Source organism: Myotis nattereri, assembly GCF_964212035.1.
Source record: "Myotis nattereri genome assembly, chromosome: 4".
In the NCBI taxonomy this organism is placed as follows: domain Eukaryota; kingdom Metazoa; phylum Chordata; class Mammalia; order Chiroptera; family Vespertilionidae; genus Myotis; species Myotis nattereri.
In genome coordinates this window covers 99,732,181-99,753,659 of record NC_138079.1, presented here as the reverse complement: position 1 = coordinate 99,753,659, position 21,479 = coordinate 99,732,181, and the positions used below count along the sequence as shown (strand labels likewise).

The window sequence follows — 21,479 nt, the reverse complement described above, 5'->3', positions numbered from 1 at the left end:
TGGGCGAACTTGAGGGCGGCTTTCCCTCAGAGGTGCTTGCAGCCGTTACCGGGACACTGAGACGCGCGACTCCTTAGGGCAGGGCTAAGGATCCGCCATAGCTGCTTGCTCCGTCCTTTGATTCCTTGAGACCCCGCCCCACCCAGGCTGCGGCAGAGGCTTTTGCATATGAATGCCCCGGCCCTTTGTAACCTGATAATTACCTAACTGCAGCCGGGCCAGACAGACCCAGAACTTCCAAGAGAAGGCCCAAGGCCCCAAGCAGCTTGCATTGCTTCACAGCTGAGCCTCATCAGGGCACCTCCAAACTCCAAAAAAGGAAGGGGAATCTGCAGTTCTCTTCGTAGCTCCTGCTGTGTAACCGCAGGCAGAGGCTAAATTAGCACCTCCTTAGATCCAAGAGCCAGTGTACCCAGTGGTCAGAGGGGGACCATCCAGATCACAACTCCTCAGATCCATAAGGGACACACTCACGGTGCAGACTCAGTGAGCACCAAAACCCCACTGAAGCAAGTCTTGCCCCAGAAGGGTGTCTCCAGCACAGAAGTTCTCCCACTGCAGACACAGCTGATTCTCACTGCCAATTGGCCTGGAGGTCAATTCCTCCCAGTGATCCTACAACAACCAAGGCATAACTGCAAGACTGTGCACAAAGCCCACAAGGGGGTGCACCAAGAGTGTCCACCTCCGATAACTGGGGAGGCTGAGACACTGGGCCCTACAGGACACCTAGCACACAAAGCCACTCTATCAACACAGGGAAGCAGCCAAAATGCGGAGACAAAGAAACAGGTCACAAATGGCAGAAATGGAGGAAAGCAAACGACTGGATATAGAGTTCAAAACCACGTTTATAAGGTTTTTCAAGAATTTTATGGAAACGGCCAATAAATTTAGTGAGTCCCTCAATAAGTATAGTGAGACCCTGGAGGACATAAAAAAGGACCAAATAGAAATTAAGCATACACTGACTGAAATAAAGAATAATTTACAGAGATCCAACAGCAGACAAGAGGATCCCAAGAATCAAGTCAAAGATTTGAAATACAAAGAAACAAAAAATACCCAACCGAAAAAGAAAAAAAAGAGATTCCAAAAATATGAAGATAGTGTAAGGAGCCTCTGGGACAACTTCAAGCATACCAACATCAGAATTATAGGGGTACCAGAAGAAGAGAGAGGGCAAGATATTGAAAACCTATTTGAAGAAATAATGACAGAAAACTTCCCCTACCTGGTGAAAGAAATAGACTTACAAGTCCAGGAAGCACAGAGAACCCCACACAAAAGGAATCCAAAGAGGACCACACCAAGACACATCATAATTAAAATGCCAAGAGCAAAAGACAAAGAGAGAATCTTAAAAGCAGCAAGAGAAAGACAGTCAGTTACCTACAAGGGAGTACCCATCCGACTGTCAGCTGATTTCTCAACAGAAACCATGCAGGCCAGAAGAGAGTGGCAAGAAATATTCAAAGTGATGAATAGCAAGAACCTGCAACCAAGATTACTTTATCCAGCAAAGCTATCATTCAGAATAGAAGGCCAGATAAAGAGCTTCACGGATAAGAAAAAGCTAAAGGAGTTCGTCACCACCAAACCAGCATTATATGAAATGCTGAAAGGTATTCTTTAAGAAGAGGAAGAAGAAAAAGGAACTCTTACCATTTGGCACAGCATGGATGGAACTGGAGAGCGGATAAATACCACATGATCTCACTCATTTGTGAAATATAATGAACAACATAAACTGATGAACAAGGACTGATCCAGAGACGGAGAGGCATTGATTGGACTGTCGGGCCTTGGAGGGAAGGTAGGGGAGGGTGGGGGTAAGGGGGAAAGATCAACCAAAGGACTTACATGCAAGCATATAGGCCTAACCAATGGACACGGACAACGGGGGGGGGGGGCGAGGACATGGGGGGGGGTAGAGGGTAACGTGGGGACAAGGACACATATGTAATATCTTAATCAATAAAAAATATATTAAAAAAAAATTCATTCTTCATGGGGGTTAATTCAGAAGCTCTCACTTGCCCTGATCACCAGCAACAGATCAGATCAGTCAATGACCTGCGCCAGTCCTGCAGACCAGCACATTACCACACGATCTTGTATTGCTTTCAATGTTTCTTTATGTTGTAAAAACATATTTAAAAAAATAACAGATTTGGACCTTGGCGGACAGCACATGTATCTACTGGGCACTCTCCCCAGGGCAGGGCAGCATCTTATCCAGCATTCGTGAGTGTGGCCAATGCCAGGCTTGAGCATCTGGGCAGGCTTCGTGATCACCGTCCTGCCTGCTCCTCCATCCCAGGCAAGTCTTTTCAAAAGACCAGCTCACAGAACGACAGAGTTTGTACTTCTTTAAGGGCCTAGATTAAATTGGTGTCCCAAGCCATCAGGCTTTTTTTTTTTTTAAGTGATGAAGGAGTCCAGAGAGCACAGAAATAAAATTGCCAAGTCTTTACTTACATGTATGTTTGTCTCAAATTCGGAAGTGATGTGTGAATAGACTGCGAGAGCGGGAAGTGACACCAGGATGGCCCCAATGAAATGGCGTGGGAGCCAGCCAGCTATCCACTCCAGCAGGTGTTTGGTACAAGCCATCGCATCCTCCAGGAAAAACACCATCCTGTAACAGGGAGGAGAGAAAGGAGACAGGGTGTCTGTGGGTGGGCAGGCCTGCCAGAGAAGAGGGGATGGAGGATCCACAGCCGGCACCGCTGCCCCCTCTCACCCACGCTGGTGCCGCTGCGTGAACCACAGGCAGAGCCCCCACACCCCTCAGCGTGGGAGAGGGTACACTGGCCGTGCTCGGCTCAGCACACCCGATTCACTTGATGCCTTCAGATGAGATGTGCTGATAAAGAGCCAAGCCAGCCTCTGTGGGGCTAACAGAGCAGGGAAGAACTGGACACACAGACATTAACAGTTCCTGTGAAAGTGCCCACTTCACTGTCATCCGCTTCTAGGGCAGGAGGTCTCGAGTGGGTGGTTCAGGGGCTGTCAGGGAATTTTGTGGCGCCCCATTGGTTGCCCCAATGATTGAGGGGTTCTACTGACATCTAGAGAAGCATTCTGCAATGTGCAGTGAAGCTCTGCCCTGCACCCCACACGACTGCCACACGCCTCCGGACACATGTGGAGATGAAAAGCCTGCTGACAATGACCTCAGCCTTACAGCCTAGTGGCATTTCGTTTACAAACAGAAAGTGGTTTCTGCGAGTTGTTAACAGACCTTTTCTGGGAATGAATTAGTATGTAAACCAAGCAAGATTACCTTCTGTCTTGTCTGGGACGTCACCAAGAGTCGGTCAACGTTTCAGAAATCTCAGGCTGCAACTCAGCCCATGGTGCTTGTGCCACCAAACCTGCACGCCCCCAACGATCCACATTTGGAGCTGCCACATTGGCAGGGATTGTGCACAGGGGGGCAGACAGCTGACAATTCTGTTAGAATTACATATGGTGGTGCCCTCGCATATTTGAGGTGAAGCACTACATATTTCATTTTAAATGGCTTTTTTGTTGTTTCTCCTTCATATTGGAGTGACAGCATTTCACTGAATCTTTTAGAAGTTGTGTGTACAGGTGGGCTATATTTCAGGAGAGTGATGTGAACATCATAAAATATTTTTCATAAAGAAGGGAGCTGAGTATGTGGGGCTGAGAACTGTGGTTCTGAAGGTAAGAATGGCCTTGGTTAAGTGAGGGATCCTAGAGTCAGGAGTGCCTGGACTCCAGCAGTGGGAAATGGAAGAGAGGGCCGTGGGGCTCTGCCTCAGAAGGGAGACCCCCACACACAGTCCCTCTCTGAAGTCAGCCCCTGGCAAAGGTGAAGGGGGGACAGGCCCACTGTCCTCGCTTGTGAAGGGGCCAGGAGCCGCTGCTGAACTTTGAGTGCACAAAGACCCATCAGGACTTCACACATGCACCCAGGCACCTGCACCTTCAGGCCTTGACACCTACAGCACTATGTTCAGCCTCCATGAGGAACCCCCAAATTTCAGCTATCTCCACACAGAGCCAGGCCCCATCTGACCACCCTTTTTTAAAAAAATATTTTTTTTTATTGATTTCAGAGAGGAAAGGAGAGGGAGAGAGAGTAGAAACATCAATGATTAGAAAGAATCATTGATCGGCTGCCTCCTGCACGCCCCTTACTGGAGATCGAGCCCACAACCTGGGCATGTGCCCTTGACCAGAATTGAACCCAGGACCCCTCAGCCCAACGCTTTATCCACTGAGCCAAACCAGTTAGGACCCATCTGACCCTTTCAAGTCCAGGACTATTCTGGCCTCCAGATATTTAAAAGGTTAATGGAATCCTTGGAATATTTCCGAGGATAACCACAAATATGCTCAAAGACAGAATACATAAGCCCTACAAGGAGACAGAGGGAGCTGAGCCCCAGCCAGGGAAGGCAGCCTGGGAAGCCCTTCACAAAGGTCTCAGGGCTGCAGAATTCCAAGGACAAGACCCCGGTTCGCTTGCCTGTCGAAGGCACAGCACAAATGTCTGGAAGGACAAGTCCTGAGCTGAGACTAGACAGCCTTCCAGATGAGGTGCCCGGCCCGGGCCAGCCGCTGAAGCAGCCACAGAACCGGCCTCCCTGGGGAACCTGCATATTCCTCAGTGTAGGTTCTTGCTAGCCTTGGATCCTAAATATAAATGTGTCCTTCAGGGTCGGAACCTCTCCCAGGCTTTGACGGCCCAGGTAAAGTGAACTTTTAAAGTCACACCAGAGGTTTTTCATGGGCACAGTGGCTGCCACATCCACCCGGCCCAGCACCTCGGCAACGGGCACACCCAGGCCTGGCGTCTGTCTGACATGCAGCCCGCTGCAGTCTCCAAGTGTGGCTTAGCCCCGACCCTGCAGAATTGGGTCCAAGGAACAGGGTATAAAGGGTTTTTAAAAAATGTATGGAGACAATGCTAGCCTCAGAGAGACCAAGAGTGTATCGAGCTGTAGGTCGGTGCCAGAAGGGAACCTGGAGCTGGGGAAGGGAGGGGAGTACAGTAACTGCAAATGGATATGTGTTTTCTTTGGGGAGATAGAAGAGCTGTAAAATTATATGGTGATGACTGAAATAAGTGGATTCATTACATGTGAATCATATAAGAAAACCAAGTTTAGCCCGGCTAGTGTGGCTCAGTGGTTGAGCATTGACCTATGAACAAGGAGGTCATGGTTCGATTCCTGGTCAGGGCACATGCCCCGGTTGAGGGCTTGATCCCCAGTACGGGGCGTACAGGAGGCAGCCAATTAATGATTCTGTCTCATCATTGATGTTTCTATCTCTCTCTCCCTCTCCCTTCCTCTCTGAAATCAATAAATGTATTTTAAAAAAAACTAAAAATCTAAGTTTAAAAAGGAAAAAACCAAACTAGGGGCCCGAGGATGACTTAGTTTGGGTTCCCCAGAAGCAGAGCTGACTTATGTCCCAGGCAGCTCAGTGAGGGGTGCAGAGCCAGGACCAGAGGGGCAGGCCCACAGGGAGGGCTGTGTAATAGAGGAGTCACTTATAGGTAACACAGCTCCACTCAGCTGGAGGGAATTTGGGGAGACAGCAAGGATACACCCGAGTTACCTCAACCAGGGCCAGGAGATGAGCGTGTGGCCTCTAGCAGTCCTCAGCAAATGGCCCCTCCCGGGGACTTCAGAGGGGAGCAGGATGACAGTGAGTGTGGAAGGGAGGGGGGCACTCACTCAGGGGCAGATCTGAAGCTATTGCTTCCTGTCCTGGGATGTTGGGGAAGAGGAGCAGAAACCTATGGTCAGGGCCCTTCTCCCTGTTTCTGTTTTACCCCCAGCTTGGGAGTCTACTAGGCTGACAGGCTGCCCTGTTGGGAGTGACAGGGCTGAACAGAGGACATGGTTGTGGTGCAAGGACCCAGTGTCATAGTGCCCAGGAGGCAGATGGCACAGGCAGTCTGGGTGCTTGTGAACAGAATGCCCCGTGCACTCACATCTAGTCAGAAATGTACAGAGCAGCTGTGGGCTTCCTCAGTGTTAAACTGAACCCTGACATCAAGCTGGGCAGGTCCTGAGGGCCCAGCTTCTGAGGGGCCACTGTTGTCTATTCAGACCCTCTGTCCATTTTTATTTTTAGTATTATTTTTTAATATATTTTATTGATTTTTTACAGAGAGGAAGGGAGAGGGATAGAGAGTTAGAAACATCGATGAGAGAGAAAAACATCGATCAGCTGCCTCCTGCACACTCCGTACTGGGTATGTGCCCGCAACCAAGGTATATGCCCTTGATCGGAATTGAACCTGGGACCCTTGTGTCTGCAGGCCAACGCTCTATCCACTGAGCCAAACCGGTTAGGGCCCTCTGTCCATTTTTAAATGGGTTATCTTTTTATTATTGAGTTTACATTCTAGATATTAGACCCTGGTCATAGATAAGATCTGTAAGTAGTCTCTCCAATTCCGCAGGTTCTCTCTGACTTTTTTGATGGTGGTCTTTCAACTTAAAAATTTTGAATTTTGGTGAAGTCCAACTATTTTCTCTTTGGTTGCTTGTGCTTTTTGTGTGAAGTCTAAGAAACCATTGCTTGATCCAAGCTCACAGACTTACACCTATGATGTCTCCTAAGGGTTTTATAGTTTCGCTCTTTTCTCTAGGAGAGGCGTCTGCCCATCTGCTGGCAGCCTCCTATCATTTGCACCCTGTACACGTCCTTTTCCTTTCCTTTCTTATGCCCTAGCTTCCCACCTTCTCTTTTTTTAAAATCTCTGATTTGGAAGATACAGGACTGGCCGGCGGCATCAGGGCTGCAGAGGACACTGACTCTCTGGTAAGGAGAGTGCCCACCTGTGCCCAGGGCCAGGGTCTTCAAGGGAGAAACCTGTGAGTAGGGCTGGAGGAAGGAAGGGAAGAGGACCCTTCACCTGAAATGAGCTTGCAGAGGCAGCCCGCTTCAGTCCGCTGGTCAGCTGTGCCGCAGACTGTTCAGTCATAAACTGTGGAGCCAGCAGAGGGAGCCAGAGACTAAAAGCTGGAGAACCGCCCTGCAGGTGAGCCTTTACCTGACGGAGACCATGAGGGACAGCACCTCCAGGAGCAGGGCCACCCCGAAGACCACCAGGGTGACTGGCTGGGGAGGCGTGGTGGCAGCCCCGTACTTCAGGAAGCAGGTGATGGAGAGAATCAGAAACACTGTTGTTGAAAGAAACACATCCAGAAGGGAGCTGAAGGTGGCACTGGCAAAAGTCTTCACGGGAGAATTCTTCATAACCTGTTTGGAGTAAGAGAAAGGTGGCGGTACATGAATAGATGCTGTGACAGATGGTCATGGAGTATAGCTTAGGTGGGAAAACACAAACATTTGCCTATCCCCAACCAGTTACAGGGTGGTAAGAGCTTTAGGTGGGCCATCTCCCGACTATTTCTCTGCTTAACAATGAGGAAACTAAGAAAAGAGAAGTTCAGGAACTTGCCCAAGGTCACACAGCAACTGACTGCACACCAGTAAGTTCTCACAGGCACCTTACCTACTGACCCTGAAAATGAGTACTGACTGGTAAAGTCACTGATTCTGTCTGTAAAGCACAAAAGCCATGTGCTGGGAGCTTCCACTGAATGTCTGGGTCCCAGGTTCAGGGTGGGTAAAAGCTTGTTTCATGACAGAAGTAACAGGTGGGGACTGAAGCAGCAGCAGATGAAAATACAGGCATGTCAAGTGACAGTAAGAGAGGCTCATGCCTTCACACAGGGCCTGGCTCTGTGCTGGGTGCTGGGATAGACATGAAACAAGGTCCTAGGGGAGCACTAATGGTGGATGCACCAGCTGCAGAGGAGAGGGACTGGGAAATGACAAGTCTTGGTCGCCAGACTCAAGAGCACAGAAAGATTTGGAGTTTTCTCCCTTGTGCAGATAAATTCACATAAAGATGCAATTCAGAGCTTGCAGATTGTGGGAAATCAGTATTAGCCTTCCTTTTCCTGTCACCCAGGAAAACAAGGAAGATTTCCAAAGCACAAAACAAATTGGGAACTGTCCAGTAACAACAACACGTTTCTTCAGTAAAATTATAAGGAACATGCACCTCTTCTTGATAGCTGGTCCTGTAGGCTTGCTCTAGCTCCTGGTCCAGGAAGTTCAAGCTGAACTGATTAATGGGTGGCTTAAAAAAATAATCTTTCATCAGGCTGGAAGAGATGAAAAACGCAACTGATCAACATGAAGCACAATCATATTTATTTTATCAGCAGACTGCAATTATTTACCAAAACGTCACTCATTAAGCATATCACAAAAGCTGTATCTAAAAGTCACTACTTGACTTTTTCAGACATGGTTCGACCACCCCTTTTAGGATATATCTCTGGAAAGCGATGCTAAACATAATGCCATTTTATGTTTCCCCCCACTAAAGAATGACCATTCACCATAATTACAGCACACATCAGCAGAACCCTGCTTTTGAAAACACCTTCCCGATATCCAGGATGAGAGGAAGGCGGCTTTTTTGTTCTAGGACACCATCTTCTGAAGGACCAGCAAATCCCTGTACTGACAGCACTTAGGTCGATTTGAAGGCTAACAATGAAAATGTAATTCGGAGCCGCCTGTCCTGTCATTCAAAGAAAGCTAACAGAATGTTATCACAAAATTGTGATTACAGTTAGTGTAATTTTGATGCTACTGTCACAAATGCAGATTGTGTGTGAAACCTGAAAAACGATAACACTCAATGGCTCTGATAGCACAGAAATGAAACCTGCTTTATGTAACTGGTTCTTTTATGGATTGCCAGCAAATAGTTAATATCCTTTTTCTATTGCAGAAAATTGCTATAAATTTTTTAAAAATGTTAGCATGGTTTCAGAAGGCAAACACAGCTAGGGGCTGTAGTCTCTCTCCCTTATATATAACTACTAGAATTAAATCAGATGGACTAGGTGAAGTGCCTAGCATGTGCCTGTCACACAGCAGAGTTCACTGTACATCTGCCTCCTCCTTCCTTTGCAACAGAGTGGACTCTCTTTTTTGCCTTTAAAAAAAATTTATTGAATTGACTGAGGTGACATTGGTCGACATGAATATATAGGTTTCAGGTGTGGGTTTCTATGTTGCAAGATCTGTATATTGCACCGTGTGCCCACCACCCAAAGTCAAATCTTCTCCTGTTATATTAAGACCACCCCATTCCCCCCACCCCTTCCCTCTGCAATCACCACACTGCTGTTTGTGTTTACGAGTTTCAGTTTTGTATCCCACATGAGAGTGAAATCACGTAGTTCTTAGCTTTTTCTGATGGACTTATTTCACTTAGCATAATGTTCTCAAGGTCCATCCATGTTGTTGCAAATGGCGCCAGTTCATCCTTTCTTATGGCTGAGTAGTATTCCATTATGTACCACATCTTCTTTACTCAGTCCTCTATCATAGGGCACTTCGGTTGTTTCCATGTCTTGGCCACTATGAATAATGCTGCATTGAATACATGGGTGCATATATCTTTGCAAATACATGATTGTGAGTTTTCCAAGTATATACCCAGAAGAGGGATTGCTGGGTCATATGGTAGCTCTAGACTTTAATCTTTTGAGGAACTGACAGACTACTTTCCATAGTGGTTGTACCAGTCTACATTCCCACCAGCAGTGAATGATGGCTCCCCTTTTTCCACAACCTCTCCAACACTTGTTATTGCTTGTCCTGTTGAAAATGGCCATTCTAACGGGGGCAAGGTGGTGTCTTACTGTAGTTTTGATTTGCATTTTCCTAACTGCCAGTGAGGTTGAACATCTTTTCATATATCTACTGGTTGTTCATATGTATTCGTGGGAGAGGTGTATTTTCAGGTCCTCTACCCACTTGTTGATTAGGTTGCTTTTTGTTTGGTGTTGAGTTTTACACCAAATTGAATTCTTTATACATTTTGGAAATTAAACCTTTGTCGGAGCTATGCTCTGCAAATATCATTTCCCACCTTTTGGCTGCCTCTTCGTTTTGTTGTCAGTTTCTTTTGCTGTGCAGGAGCTTTTTAGTTTGATATGGTCCCATTCATTTATTTTTGCCTTTACTTCCCTTGCTTTGGGGTCAAGTTCATAAAATGTTCTCTAAGACCCAGGTCTATAAGTTTGGTATCTATATTTTCTTCTATGTAACTTACTGTTTTGGGTCTGAGCTTTTGCTCCATTTTAAATTAACTTTTGTACATGGGGACAACCTGTAATCCAGTTTCATTTGTTTGCATGAAGCTTTCCAGTTTTCACAGCACCATTTATGGAAGGGACTATCTTTATTCTATGTGTGTTCCTAACTTCTTTGTCAAAAATTATCTATCCATATACATGTGGTTTTATAGCTGGGCTTTCTATTCTATTCTATTGATCTGTGTGTCTGTTTCTCTGCCAATACCAAGCTGTTTTGATTATCGTAGCTCTGTAGTATAATTTGAAGTCAGGTAGTGTGATACCGCCAGCCTCGTTCTTTTTTCTCAGGATTGCTTTGGTTATTTGGGGTCTTTGCTGGTTCCATACAAGTCTGATGATTTCTCGTTCTATTTCTTTTACATGACATTGGGATTTTGATGGGGATTGCATTAACTCGGTATATTGATTTGGGTAATATGGCCATTTTAACTATGTTGATTCTTCCAATCCATGAACACAGAATATTTTTCCATTTTGTTGTGTGTTTTTCTGTCTCTTTAAATAATGATTTGTAATTTTCAGCATATAGGTCTTTCACATTTTTTGTTAAGTTTATTCCCAGGTATTTTATTCTTTTGGTTGCAATTGCAAAAGGAATTGTTTTTTCCCATTCATTTTTAGAGGGAGTGGAAGAGAGATAGAAAGACAGAAACTTTGATCTTAGAGAAACACATTGATTGGTAGCCTCCTGGATGAGCACAGACCAGGGCCCAGGCCAGAGAGGAGCCTGCAACCAAGGTACATGCCCCTGACCAGAATCGAATCAGGGACCCGTTGGTCCCCAGGCCAACACTCTATCCACTGAGCCAAACCAGCTAAGGCTTTCTTTTTGTTGTTTTTGTTGTTGTTAATCTTCACTTGAGGATATTTTCCCATGGATTTTTAGGGAGAGTGAAAGAGAAAGGGAAAGACCAAGAGAAACATCGATGTGAGAAAAACATGGTTTTTCCATTTTTTTTTTCTGAAGTTTTGTTGTTAGTATACAGAAAGTCAATGGATTTTTGCACATCGAATTTGTATCCTGCAACTTGGCTGTATTTGTTTATTGTTTCTAATAGTTTTTTGGTGGAATCCTTAGAGTTTTCTATATACAGAATCATGTCGTCTGCAAAAAGTGACAGTTTGACTTCCTCCTTACCTATTTGGATGCCTTTTCTTTCTTTCTCTTGCCTTATTGCTCGGCTACGACTTCCAGCACTGTGTTGAATTAGAGTGGTGAGAGTGGGCATCCTTGTCTTGTTCTTGATTTTAGAGGAAAAACTTTCAGTTTTTCATCATTGAGTATGATATTAGCTGAGGGTTTCTCATGTATGGCCTTTATCATTTTGAGGTACTTTGCTATTTTATTGAGTGTTTTAATCATAAATGGATGTTGTATCTTACCAAATGCTTTTCGGCATCTATTGATAAGATCATATGATTTTTATCCTTTCTTTTGTTAATATGGTGTATTACATTGATTGATTTGGACATCTTGAACCATCCTTGTGCCCCTGGAATGAACCCCACTTGATCATGATGTATTATTTTTTTATGTACTGTTATATTAGATTTGCTAGTATTTTGTTTAGGATTTTTGCATCTGTGTTCATCAGAGATATTGGTCTGTAATTTTCTTTTTTGTGTGTGTCATCTTTGCAAGGTTTTGATATCAGGGTTATACTGGCCTCATAGAATGTGTTAGGAAGTATTGCCTCTTCTTCAATTTTTTGGGAGAATTTGAAACGGATAGGTTTTAAATCTTCTTTGAACATTTGGTAGAATTCACTAGTGAAGCCATCTGTTCCTGGACTTTTGTTTTTCTTTTAATTTTTTTAAAAATATATTTTATTGATTTTTTATAGAGAGGAAGGCAGAGGGATAGAGAGTCAGAAACATCAATGACAGAGAAACATCGATCAGCTGCCTCCTGCACACTCCCCAAAGGGATGTGCCCGCAACCAAGGTACATGCCCTTGACCGGAATCGAACCTGGGACCCCTGTGTCCGCAGGCCGACGCTCTATCCACTGAGCCAAACCGGTTAGGGCTCGGGAGGTTTTTGATGGTTGTTTCAATTTCCTCACTGCTGATCGGTCTATTTATATTTTCCAATTCTTTTCAAGTGCAAAGATACGTTCGCCAAAAAAAAAGGCCACATGTGAGGCTATAAACCAAGAATCAATAAATGTAAAGTACTGAAATCACATAAAGTATGTCTTTGACCATGATGACATTACGTTAGGCATTGATAACTAACACATCTAAATACCATTCTTCACTAAAAGGAGTGAGGGCTCTTTTGAGAAACATCTGATTCCTGAGTGGGGGCAGGGAAGATACAAAACAAGCCTGGAATATATCCTACTGTGCTAGGCCAGCGATTTTCAACCTTTCTCATCTCAGGCACACATAAACTAATTACTATAATTCTGCAGCACACCAAAAAAATACATCATAGTTTTGCCAATCTGACAAATAAAAAGGTATAACTTTGATTCATTCACACTGGACGGCTATTGTGTTGGGGTTCTCGTTTTTTTAAAAAAAATTTTATTTGACAACCTCAGGGAAAAGAGGTCAGTGCTCCTGACTCAATAGTCAGGTACTGCATGTTTTAAAAATTCTCACAGCACACTAGTTGAAAATTGCTGTGGTAGATAGAATGTAAGAAATTGCTCAAAATAAATGATGGAGTCATGCCAAAAGGGGGGTTCCCACAAGGCCAGATTTGGTACAACCAGAGCATCAAACTAGAATCAGGACAGTGATAAACTATATCCTGTCAAACAGAACAGAACTCCATGAGTCCAGGTTGATAATATAGGGGTAGATGAAGGAATAAGTGGGAGGGGCTCTTTACAGTGGAATGCTAGACACCAAATGATAACTGTGCAGTTGGTGCTGGAGCAGGGAAATCACTCTTCTAAACCAGCACAGAAAGGCTGTTTAGGCAAGAACCATCCATGGAGATTAAACTAGGGGAGTTTGATGAGGAATGTGATATTTACATGATCATAAAGCGTCTTCCCACAGACAGCTCATTAGGCACAAGAAGAAAATCATAACTATAATTGGAAAAGTCTAAAACATACTTGTCTGGTTGATCAAAATTACTATGCAAATGAGGGACCAATGGACACGGGGAGCCTTTAGATATGATATCTGAGAAGGACACACCCCTTCTGTAATATCTGCCCAGCCTGAATGTAAGCATGAAGAAACGTCACACAAATTCAACTTTTGGAATATTTTATAAAAGAACCAGGCCTGCACTTTTCAAAAAAGCCAACATCATAAACGACACCGAATGGCAGAGGAACTGCCTGAGATTTAAAAAGACTAAAGAGGCATGCCACTGCATAATGAAACCTGTGACCCAGGGCAGAATCCTGCGCTGAAGAAAAAGGAAGTACTAGCAATGGACAAAACTGGAGCCCTGGCCAGGTGGCTCAGTTAGTTGGAGTGCCGTCCTGTATACCAAAAGGTTGTGAGTTCTACTTCTGGTCAGGGTCATACCTAGGTTGCAAGTTTGATCCCCAGTTGGGGCATGTACAATCAATGTTTCTCTCTCTCTCTCTCTCTCTCTCTCCCTCCCTCCCTCTCTTCTTCTTCCCCTCCCTCTGTCATAAAGCTTGTTTTGATTAAAAAAAAAGCAAAACCTGGAATATGTGCTACAGATATAAAATATCACAACAATGCCAAATTTACCAAATTTGATAACTATGATTATATGAAGGACATCTTTATATTTAGGAAATATAGTATTAAAGAGTAAAGAGAATGACATATTCAACTTACTGTCAAGTGGTCCAGAAAAAAATTATAAATTTTATAGAGAAAGAGGGAGAGAGAGAGGAGACTAAAACAAACAGTAAAATGTTAAAAGTTAGAAAAATCAGGCAAAGGGTATAAAGAGAATTCTTTGTATTATTCATGCAATGTTTCTGTAAGTTTCAAATTACTTCAAAGTAAAGTGATATATTGACAACACGATAGATAAGGTAATTTAGAGAAAGGGAGAGGCTTCTATCTGCAAATTTTACTTCAATTCCCATAGCTCCCTCTTACCTGTCTTCTTTGATAACATCAACAAAGTGGGCGTCTGTTTTCTCCCGGATGTTCTTGAGTCTCAGTGGAAGGAGAGCAGACTGGTCCAAGCTGACACCTGCCCACTTTCCCTTTTCCTGTAACATCTCACACAGAGAGGTCTGGCTGTTGGTGAGCTTCTCCTCTTGGGGAGGGCTGAGGAGTCCGTTCTGTGTTTTGGAATTATGACCTCCAGAAACCTGCCTCACGCCAGAGGGAAGCAGACACAGAGGTGACCCGTGGGTGTGCAGCAAGCTATTCCACCCAACCCCTCTGCTCCGCTGGGGTCCCACTGCACTGCACGCTGCACCTTCAAATCTCGGTCCCAATCCAAACTCTCAACCTCGCCGCCCACCTGCTTCTCCCTATCCCCCTGATTTGTCAAATCGCAACTCCAGGCGTTCAGGCAACCAGGGAGGTTGAGGCTCTCAGATTGCTGACCACAGAACCAGGGTTCCAGAGGGCTATGGGGAAGGTTTGGGAGAAGTGCAAGAGTGGATCCAGAGAAAGAAAACCTATATGGGCTGTAGCTTAGGAAAGGGTGACTGCTTGTCCGCAACACAGGCGGACCTTGTGTCGCACAATCCATGGGCAGATGACATGAGGGTGGAGGGTGGAGGGTGCCGGAGTAGGTTTCCTGGAGGGCCAGCCTTCCCAGCTATTTAATCTGCTTTCCACTCCAGTCCTGGCTCTGGTTCCAAGTGAGGTTTCTCTGGCAGCTTCCTTGCTGCTGTCCCTAATCCCAAGCCCCTCTCCATGATGTGTCTCTTATCCTGAAGTCCCCTCTTCTCTCTGCAAACCCACCGTCCACCATATGTTGAATCCAACTTCTAGGTCTACAATCCACATGTCTTTAAACCCTTATTGCCCATTAGGGATCCCATTCAGTTCAGCATTACTTCTCAGGGATTAGTTCTGACTCATTCCTGTTCTTTACTGGTCTGCTCAAAACACAAAAGGACTAGAGGTATGGAATGGGTCACCTAAAAGGAAGTATTCCCAGAACCGAGAAGTTGACAACAGGAGTGTCATCTCAGATGAATGCGCCAGAGAAGAACTGACAGGTATGACAGCCAGGAGCTTGTTACCTTGTTTTTATTTTTATGCTCCTCCTGACAGCCATTTTGCATTGCTCCTTCTTCTGCACCAGCTTCCAATTTGGGAGCAAATGTAATTTTGCATGAAGGGCAGGTCTACAAGAAAAAACAGACCATAGGAACTCACCAAGAAAAGATGACCACAATATATAATTCAAACAGTCCTCTATTGTTGTAACCAAACGGAAGGCTTACTGAACCACACCAGGATGAGTTAAAGACAAACTGACACAGAATGGTTGTAACCAAACGGAAGGCTTACTGAACCACACCAGGATGAGTTAAAGACAAACTGACAAAGTGAAAATGGAAACACATCTACACAAGGACCTGCACATGAATGTTCCATAACAGCCAAGAGGTACAAACAACTCAAATGCCCATTAACAGATGAATGGATCAATAAAATGTGGTCTACCCATACAATGGAATATTGTTCAGCCATCAAAAGGAATGAGGTATTGTCCTGGCAGGTGCTGCTCAGTGGTTGGAGCACTGGCCCTCGCATCAAAGGGCCATGGGTTCGATTCTCAGTCAAGGGCATGTACCTGGGATGCAGGTTCAATCCCAGGCCCCTGTTGGGGTGCATGTAGAATGCAACCAATCAATGTGTCTCTCTCACATAGTTGTTTCTCTCTCCTCCTCCTTCCCTCCCTTCCACTCTCCCTAAAAATCAAATAGAAAAAATATCCTTGGGTGAGGATTAAACAAAAACAACAAAAAAGGGATGAAGTACTGATTCAGGCTACAACGTGATGAACCTTGAAAACATTACACTCAGTGAAAGAAGGCAGACACAAAAAGCCACATATTGTATGATTCCATCCATATAAAATGTTCAGAAAAGGCAAATCCTCAGAGATGCAAAGGAGATTGGGCACTGACAGGGGGAGAGGGATAAAGGAACGGGCAGTGATCTAATAGACATGAGGTTTCTTTTAGGAGGTGATGAAAACGTTCTAAACTTGATTGTGGTAATGGTGTACAACTTTGCAAATATACTAAAGAGCACCAAATTGTACACCTCAAAGGGTAACTTTCTTGGTATGTGGATCATACCTCAATAAAGCTGCTATTGAACAAACAACCTGCCATTATCCTATGTGAGGGTACTACGCCAAGGTCTATGAGCTCTATGTGACAGTTCCTATAAAATAGGCTGAATAATCAGAGGGACCTGTGTATAGACCTAGGATTCTTAAAAGCTTACAGAAATTAGCTGACCTGGAAAAGGAAAGGCAAGACAATCCTGACAGATAGAGTGAAAGGGCAGCAAGGCTTTCATCTCTCATAAACCAGGGTTCAAATCCCACCTCGAATTCTTATTGTTTTGGATGGCCTTGTTCAAATCACTCACCTCAGTTATCTCATCTATAAAAAAAGCATGATAACACTTTTCTTGAAGATACGTGGTAAGGATTTAATGGATATGTATATAGTTAGCCTAACATCATCTCTGGCTCTCAATAAATTTACTATTATTATTAACTAGTGCATGAAATTCGTACACTTGGGGGGAGAGGGGAGTCTCTCAGCCTGGCCTGTGCCCTCTTGCAATCCGGGAGCCCTTGGGGGATGTCGGACATCCTAAGCCAGCAGTCGGACATAATTAGCACTGCTGCGGAGGCAGGAGAGGCTCCCACCACGGCTGCTGTGCTCACCAGTCGTGAGCCCAGGCTCTGGCTGAGCAGCGCTCCCCCTGTGGGAGCGCACTGACCACCAGGGGGCAGCTCCTGCACTGAGCATCTGCCCTCTGGTGGTCAGTGTGCATCATAGCGACCGGTCATTCTGTGGTTTGGTCAATTTGCATATTAGCCTTTTATTATTTAGGATGTGATCCATTAAACTAGGAAGTGTCATTGAGATAGCAACTAACTGTTTCCAGTAGAGGAGATAGACTTAGCAGCAAAGATTTATTAGGACTATAAAAATGTCCTTGCATAGCATTGGAAAACATTGTAGGAGGCTAGATATTATTTCAAAAATTAAAAATAAGTGTCATCACATCTCAAGTTAGAGTTCAGGCCCACACTATATTAAATAAAAGAAACAAAGATGCTAAAGAGGTGTGTAATTTGGGAATCTTATATAATGCACAAGCTAAGTTTGGACATTTGTATTCCTCAAAAAATGAAAATATACATGCCAAAAGAGCTGGCCAAACCATTAACTAACATACCTGAACAAACAGTAGCACCTAGGTAAAACTGCTTATAGCTCTTTAAAAACTGACATTATTAACGGGGGTAAAATGTTCTAATTGTCAATACTTATCAATAAAATTATTTTAAAGCACATCTCGGTATCATCTGAGTTAAACTTCAAAACATTTTACCAGTGGGGCCATTGATCTTCTCATATAACAAAATCCAATCTCCCCCCAACACCCTCCTCCCCTCCTCCCAGCCCCCAAAGGAGGAATGAAGTAAATGTGCCCAAGACATGTGCAGCATGGTCCTATGGGTGCCTCCTAGCGGGTATTGGAAGTAATTGACTTTGGTGGTGGTAGGCTTGCTTCTCTAGGGAAATATCGGCCTTTTCAGGAGCCAAGCAGGCCTAGGGGTGGAGTGGATACAGCTTGGAGTATGGGAATGGTTTGAGAGAATGAGTCAAACCCTTAAGGTCCAGGGATTCACCAATCTCGTAAAGACATGATGAAAGAGTATAAACAGCTACCTCTCTGACCACTGTTTAAACATTAAGACTAGAGAAGTAGTGTAACAGTGATTAAAGGCACTGGCTTTGAAATTAAACTGAATCCTGCTTAATTCACTGAATCCTGCTTCTACCACTTAATAGAGATCCTCTCCAAGTCTCATTTTCCTCCTTGGTAAAAGGGATTGTATCTACCCTGAAGAATTATTATCAGGGCAAAATGAGTCAATACAAGTAAAGCATGTCAGCGGTATTTTAAATCAGCTTGGTTTTTGTGCACTGACTCTAATCCCATGAGACTGACTTCCTAGAACAGTGAATTGAGGATGATGAGGCCACGTGCTGGCCCAACAGGAGGAGAACTGAGATTGACTTGTGATGTCTGCCATGGGCGAGGGTTTGGCAAGTGGAGATATGCATGCATTTATCACAACTTGGCTCTTCACAATGCTTGATGTGTTTGTGAGTATTCAATAAATGTTGGTACTTAATATTAAAACTTCTGGTCACTATCCTTTCTGGTTATAAAGACAGTTCGTCTGGTAATTTAATGTCCTTGATCATAAACAGCCATCCTTGGTATCTGCTCTTGCGTAGTCATTTCTAGTATTTTTCCCTCCTCAAGTACACCTTGCGGGAAGCCGCCCATTACCTTCACTAGCAGAGAGGTGTGGACCCAGAAGGCTGGTGGCCTTTGATCCCCGGCAAAGGTCAGGGCTATGCACCCACTGTTTAGTCCAGACAATGGTAGCTGAAGCAACTTCCCCACCAGATAGTCATGTAAATCCTTACTGATAAGATAGTCTGTCTGTTACTGGAACTTGCCTGCCTAAGGGCTATAGGTGTATCCCAAAGTAAATAAAAGGATGACAAGGCCTGAGCACAAGTGGAGTCCATCCTCTTGGGATGGGCTATGGCCTGGCCCCCCAATTTCCAAATTATTATTTCTTTCTTTTTTTTTTTTTTTAAATATATTTTATTGATTTTTTACAGAGAAGAAGGGAGAGAGATAGAGAGTTAGAAACATCTATGAGAGAGAAACATCGATCAGCTGCCTCCTGCACATCTCCCACCGGGGATATGCCCGCAACCCAGGCACATGCCCCTGATCGGAATCGAACCCGGGACCCCCAGTCCGCAAGCCGACGCTCTATCCACTGAGCCAAACCGGTTTCAGCCCAAATTATTATTTCTTGTCTCATCTCTTTCATTTGTGTACAGTCCCTCTTCCAGATCCTGAACCCTGAACCACGTGAGATGTGGGGAACATTCACACACCTGATGCACTTTAAAACAGGCCATCTGTTTCTTAGGAATTCCCACAGTACACTAGTGTTACATATATAAGATGTTTTATGCATTTATACAACAGGGACCATCGAACCTGTTGGACAGCAGAGGGCACACGCCCTTCACAAAGGATCCCCTTGATAGGAATCAAGGCCACACAACTCAGATTCTGCACCCTTCCTATGAAGGCCTTGGCTGCAAAGGGATTGGGAGGCTAGTGGAAACTGGGAGTGCCCATGGGGACCAGCTAATCTCCAGGGAGCCTGGAGCAGTGGTCTTCACAGATAGGCAAGTCAAAGTTAAATCCCTGTGACAAAGAGAGGATCTGTGGCCTGTACTGTGCTGTGATAAAATGTTCTAATACGGAGATAAGGTCTTGTAGAGCTGCCCACAAAAGAACCTCGGGGAGCAAAGGCACAGACATACACTGTCAGACCAAATGTTCATAAATGGTCTAGGAGTCTGCACTCAGGGAGGTCTGGCGGCCCGTCGGGGTCACGTGTGAAGCAGTAGAGTAGGGCCTGTGACTGGGCTCCGAATGGCCCAAACAGTGCTCACTGCTCACTCTGCCTTCCCACAGCAGCTCTGCCCACAAAGTGGGACTGGGGTTGGGCAGGAGAACCAGTTTTGCACTTGCTTTGAAAATGTTGCTCTTTGTCTTTCTACTTTTTCTTCAGCTGCTTTCCTTTGGGGAAGGGGGTTTAACACTTTAAAAGAAATGAAACGAAAAATCTTCAAGAAATCCATCTGTCCTGACGGAGACATTCTCATATCTCAACAGCCCCTTCTGCTCTGTGAGGAGAGCGCCTTCTGCATGAGGAGGCCTCCCCCATGAACGGGTATGTGGGGTTGCCTCCCTTCATCGGCAACAGCTGTTTTCCTTTAAGTATTTTCAGGTTCATTTTAATTGGGTTAAAGCATCTCACAAACTGCTTTTTGCTAAGCACCCAGACACCTCTGTGAAATGTCTGCCAACCCATTAAATGTCCAGCTCTCCCCCTTTGCTGCTGCCAGTAACTCCATCCCTGAGAAGCCCTCACAGGGCAGCATTTCAGAGGAGTTGGGAAACTAACTACCAGAGATATCCTGCGCCTTGGGAGGCACATTTGAGAAACTGACTCACAAGGAAGCATGGTGGCAAGCACATTAGATAAAGAGCACAGTTGTCATGATAGCAGATGCTATGATTTAGAAACGCCAACGTGCAGAGGGCACGCCAGTGAATGATAACCAGGCCCTTATCCAGGTCATGTCTGCAGCCTCGTGCACTTGATCTCAATTAATCCTCATAATGCTCAAAGGTTTGCCAACAGCGGGGGCCAGAGTGCGGTTCTGTGACCCGACCACCATCAGCCTCTCTCTGGTCTCCTTTCCTGGCACAGGGAGGACCGAGGAATAATCCTAGCACTCTGATCTCCTCTGCCTCATTCTCTGAAGTGACCAAGGCAGTTAGGGCCACATCCTGGTTCTTTTAAGTGGCACTGTTGGCGCACTAGCACCAAGGGAAGCTTCATCAAGAGCAGCTAAGGTCCCCACACAGAGCACCTCATGGGCCAAAGAGTAGGCTGGCTATTGCCTGGGAAACCCGAGATCCCTTTGGAGAACACCCAAGAGCAAGCTCTGCATTTTCCCAGATTATCTGTGTTCCTTCCCCCAATGTGGACGTAGGCTCAAAGGGAAGATTATAACTATTTTTCTAACACACTTGGGTGCATTTGCATTTGTTTTTTTAACACATTTCAATGCATGTACCCTACAATCTGTTCAGAGTATATGGCACAGAGCTATAAAATCGTTTTTTTCTTCAAGGCTATCTCTCTTCAAAAGATAAATCATTTCTAAGCTAACAGCTGTTCTTTTTCATAACTGTCAAGGGAGGGAACAGGGAAACCTCTTTTCTGAGAACCGAGGAGGAAACATCAGAAAAGCCCTGGCTTTACCTGTTTAGTCTGCTGAGTATGACTATTTGGCAAACTGTCCTGTGACCAGAGGCACCCCTTACTCTCCAAACTCAAAATTCTGTTTGAGCCCTGGTTGGTGTTGCTAAGTGGTTAGAGCGTCGGCCCATGCACTAAAGGGTTATGGGTTCAATTCCTGGCCAAGGGCATGTACCTGGGTTGCAGGTTCAATCCCCAGCCCCAGTAAGGGCTCATGCAGGAGGCAACCAGTCAATATGTCTTTCTCAC

The 21,479-nt window shown here is 44.9% G+C and overlaps 1 protein-coding gene across 1 annotated transcript in view; it reads right to left on the bottom strand.

The window, feature by feature from the left end:
• ADCY9 (adenylate cyclase 9) overlaps positions 1-21,479 on the bottom strand; it is a gene marked incomplete at its 5' end in the record, with an annotated part of 141,118 nt that overhangs the window by 15,608 nt on the left and 104,031 nt on the right. Inside the window, 5 exons of the mRNA XM_081088768.1 lie at positions 2,482-2,641; positions 7,049-7,257; positions 8,069-8,171; positions 14,234-14,451; positions 15,340-15,444. Of these exons, the coding sequence (XP_080944894.1) occupies positions 2,482-2,641; positions 7,049-7,257; positions 8,069-8,171; positions 14,234-14,451; positions 15,340-15,444 (795 nt within the window). The remainder of the gene's footprint in view (positions 1-2,481; positions 2,642-7,048; positions 7,258-8,068; positions 8,172-14,233; positions 14,452-15,339; positions 15,445-21,479) is intronic.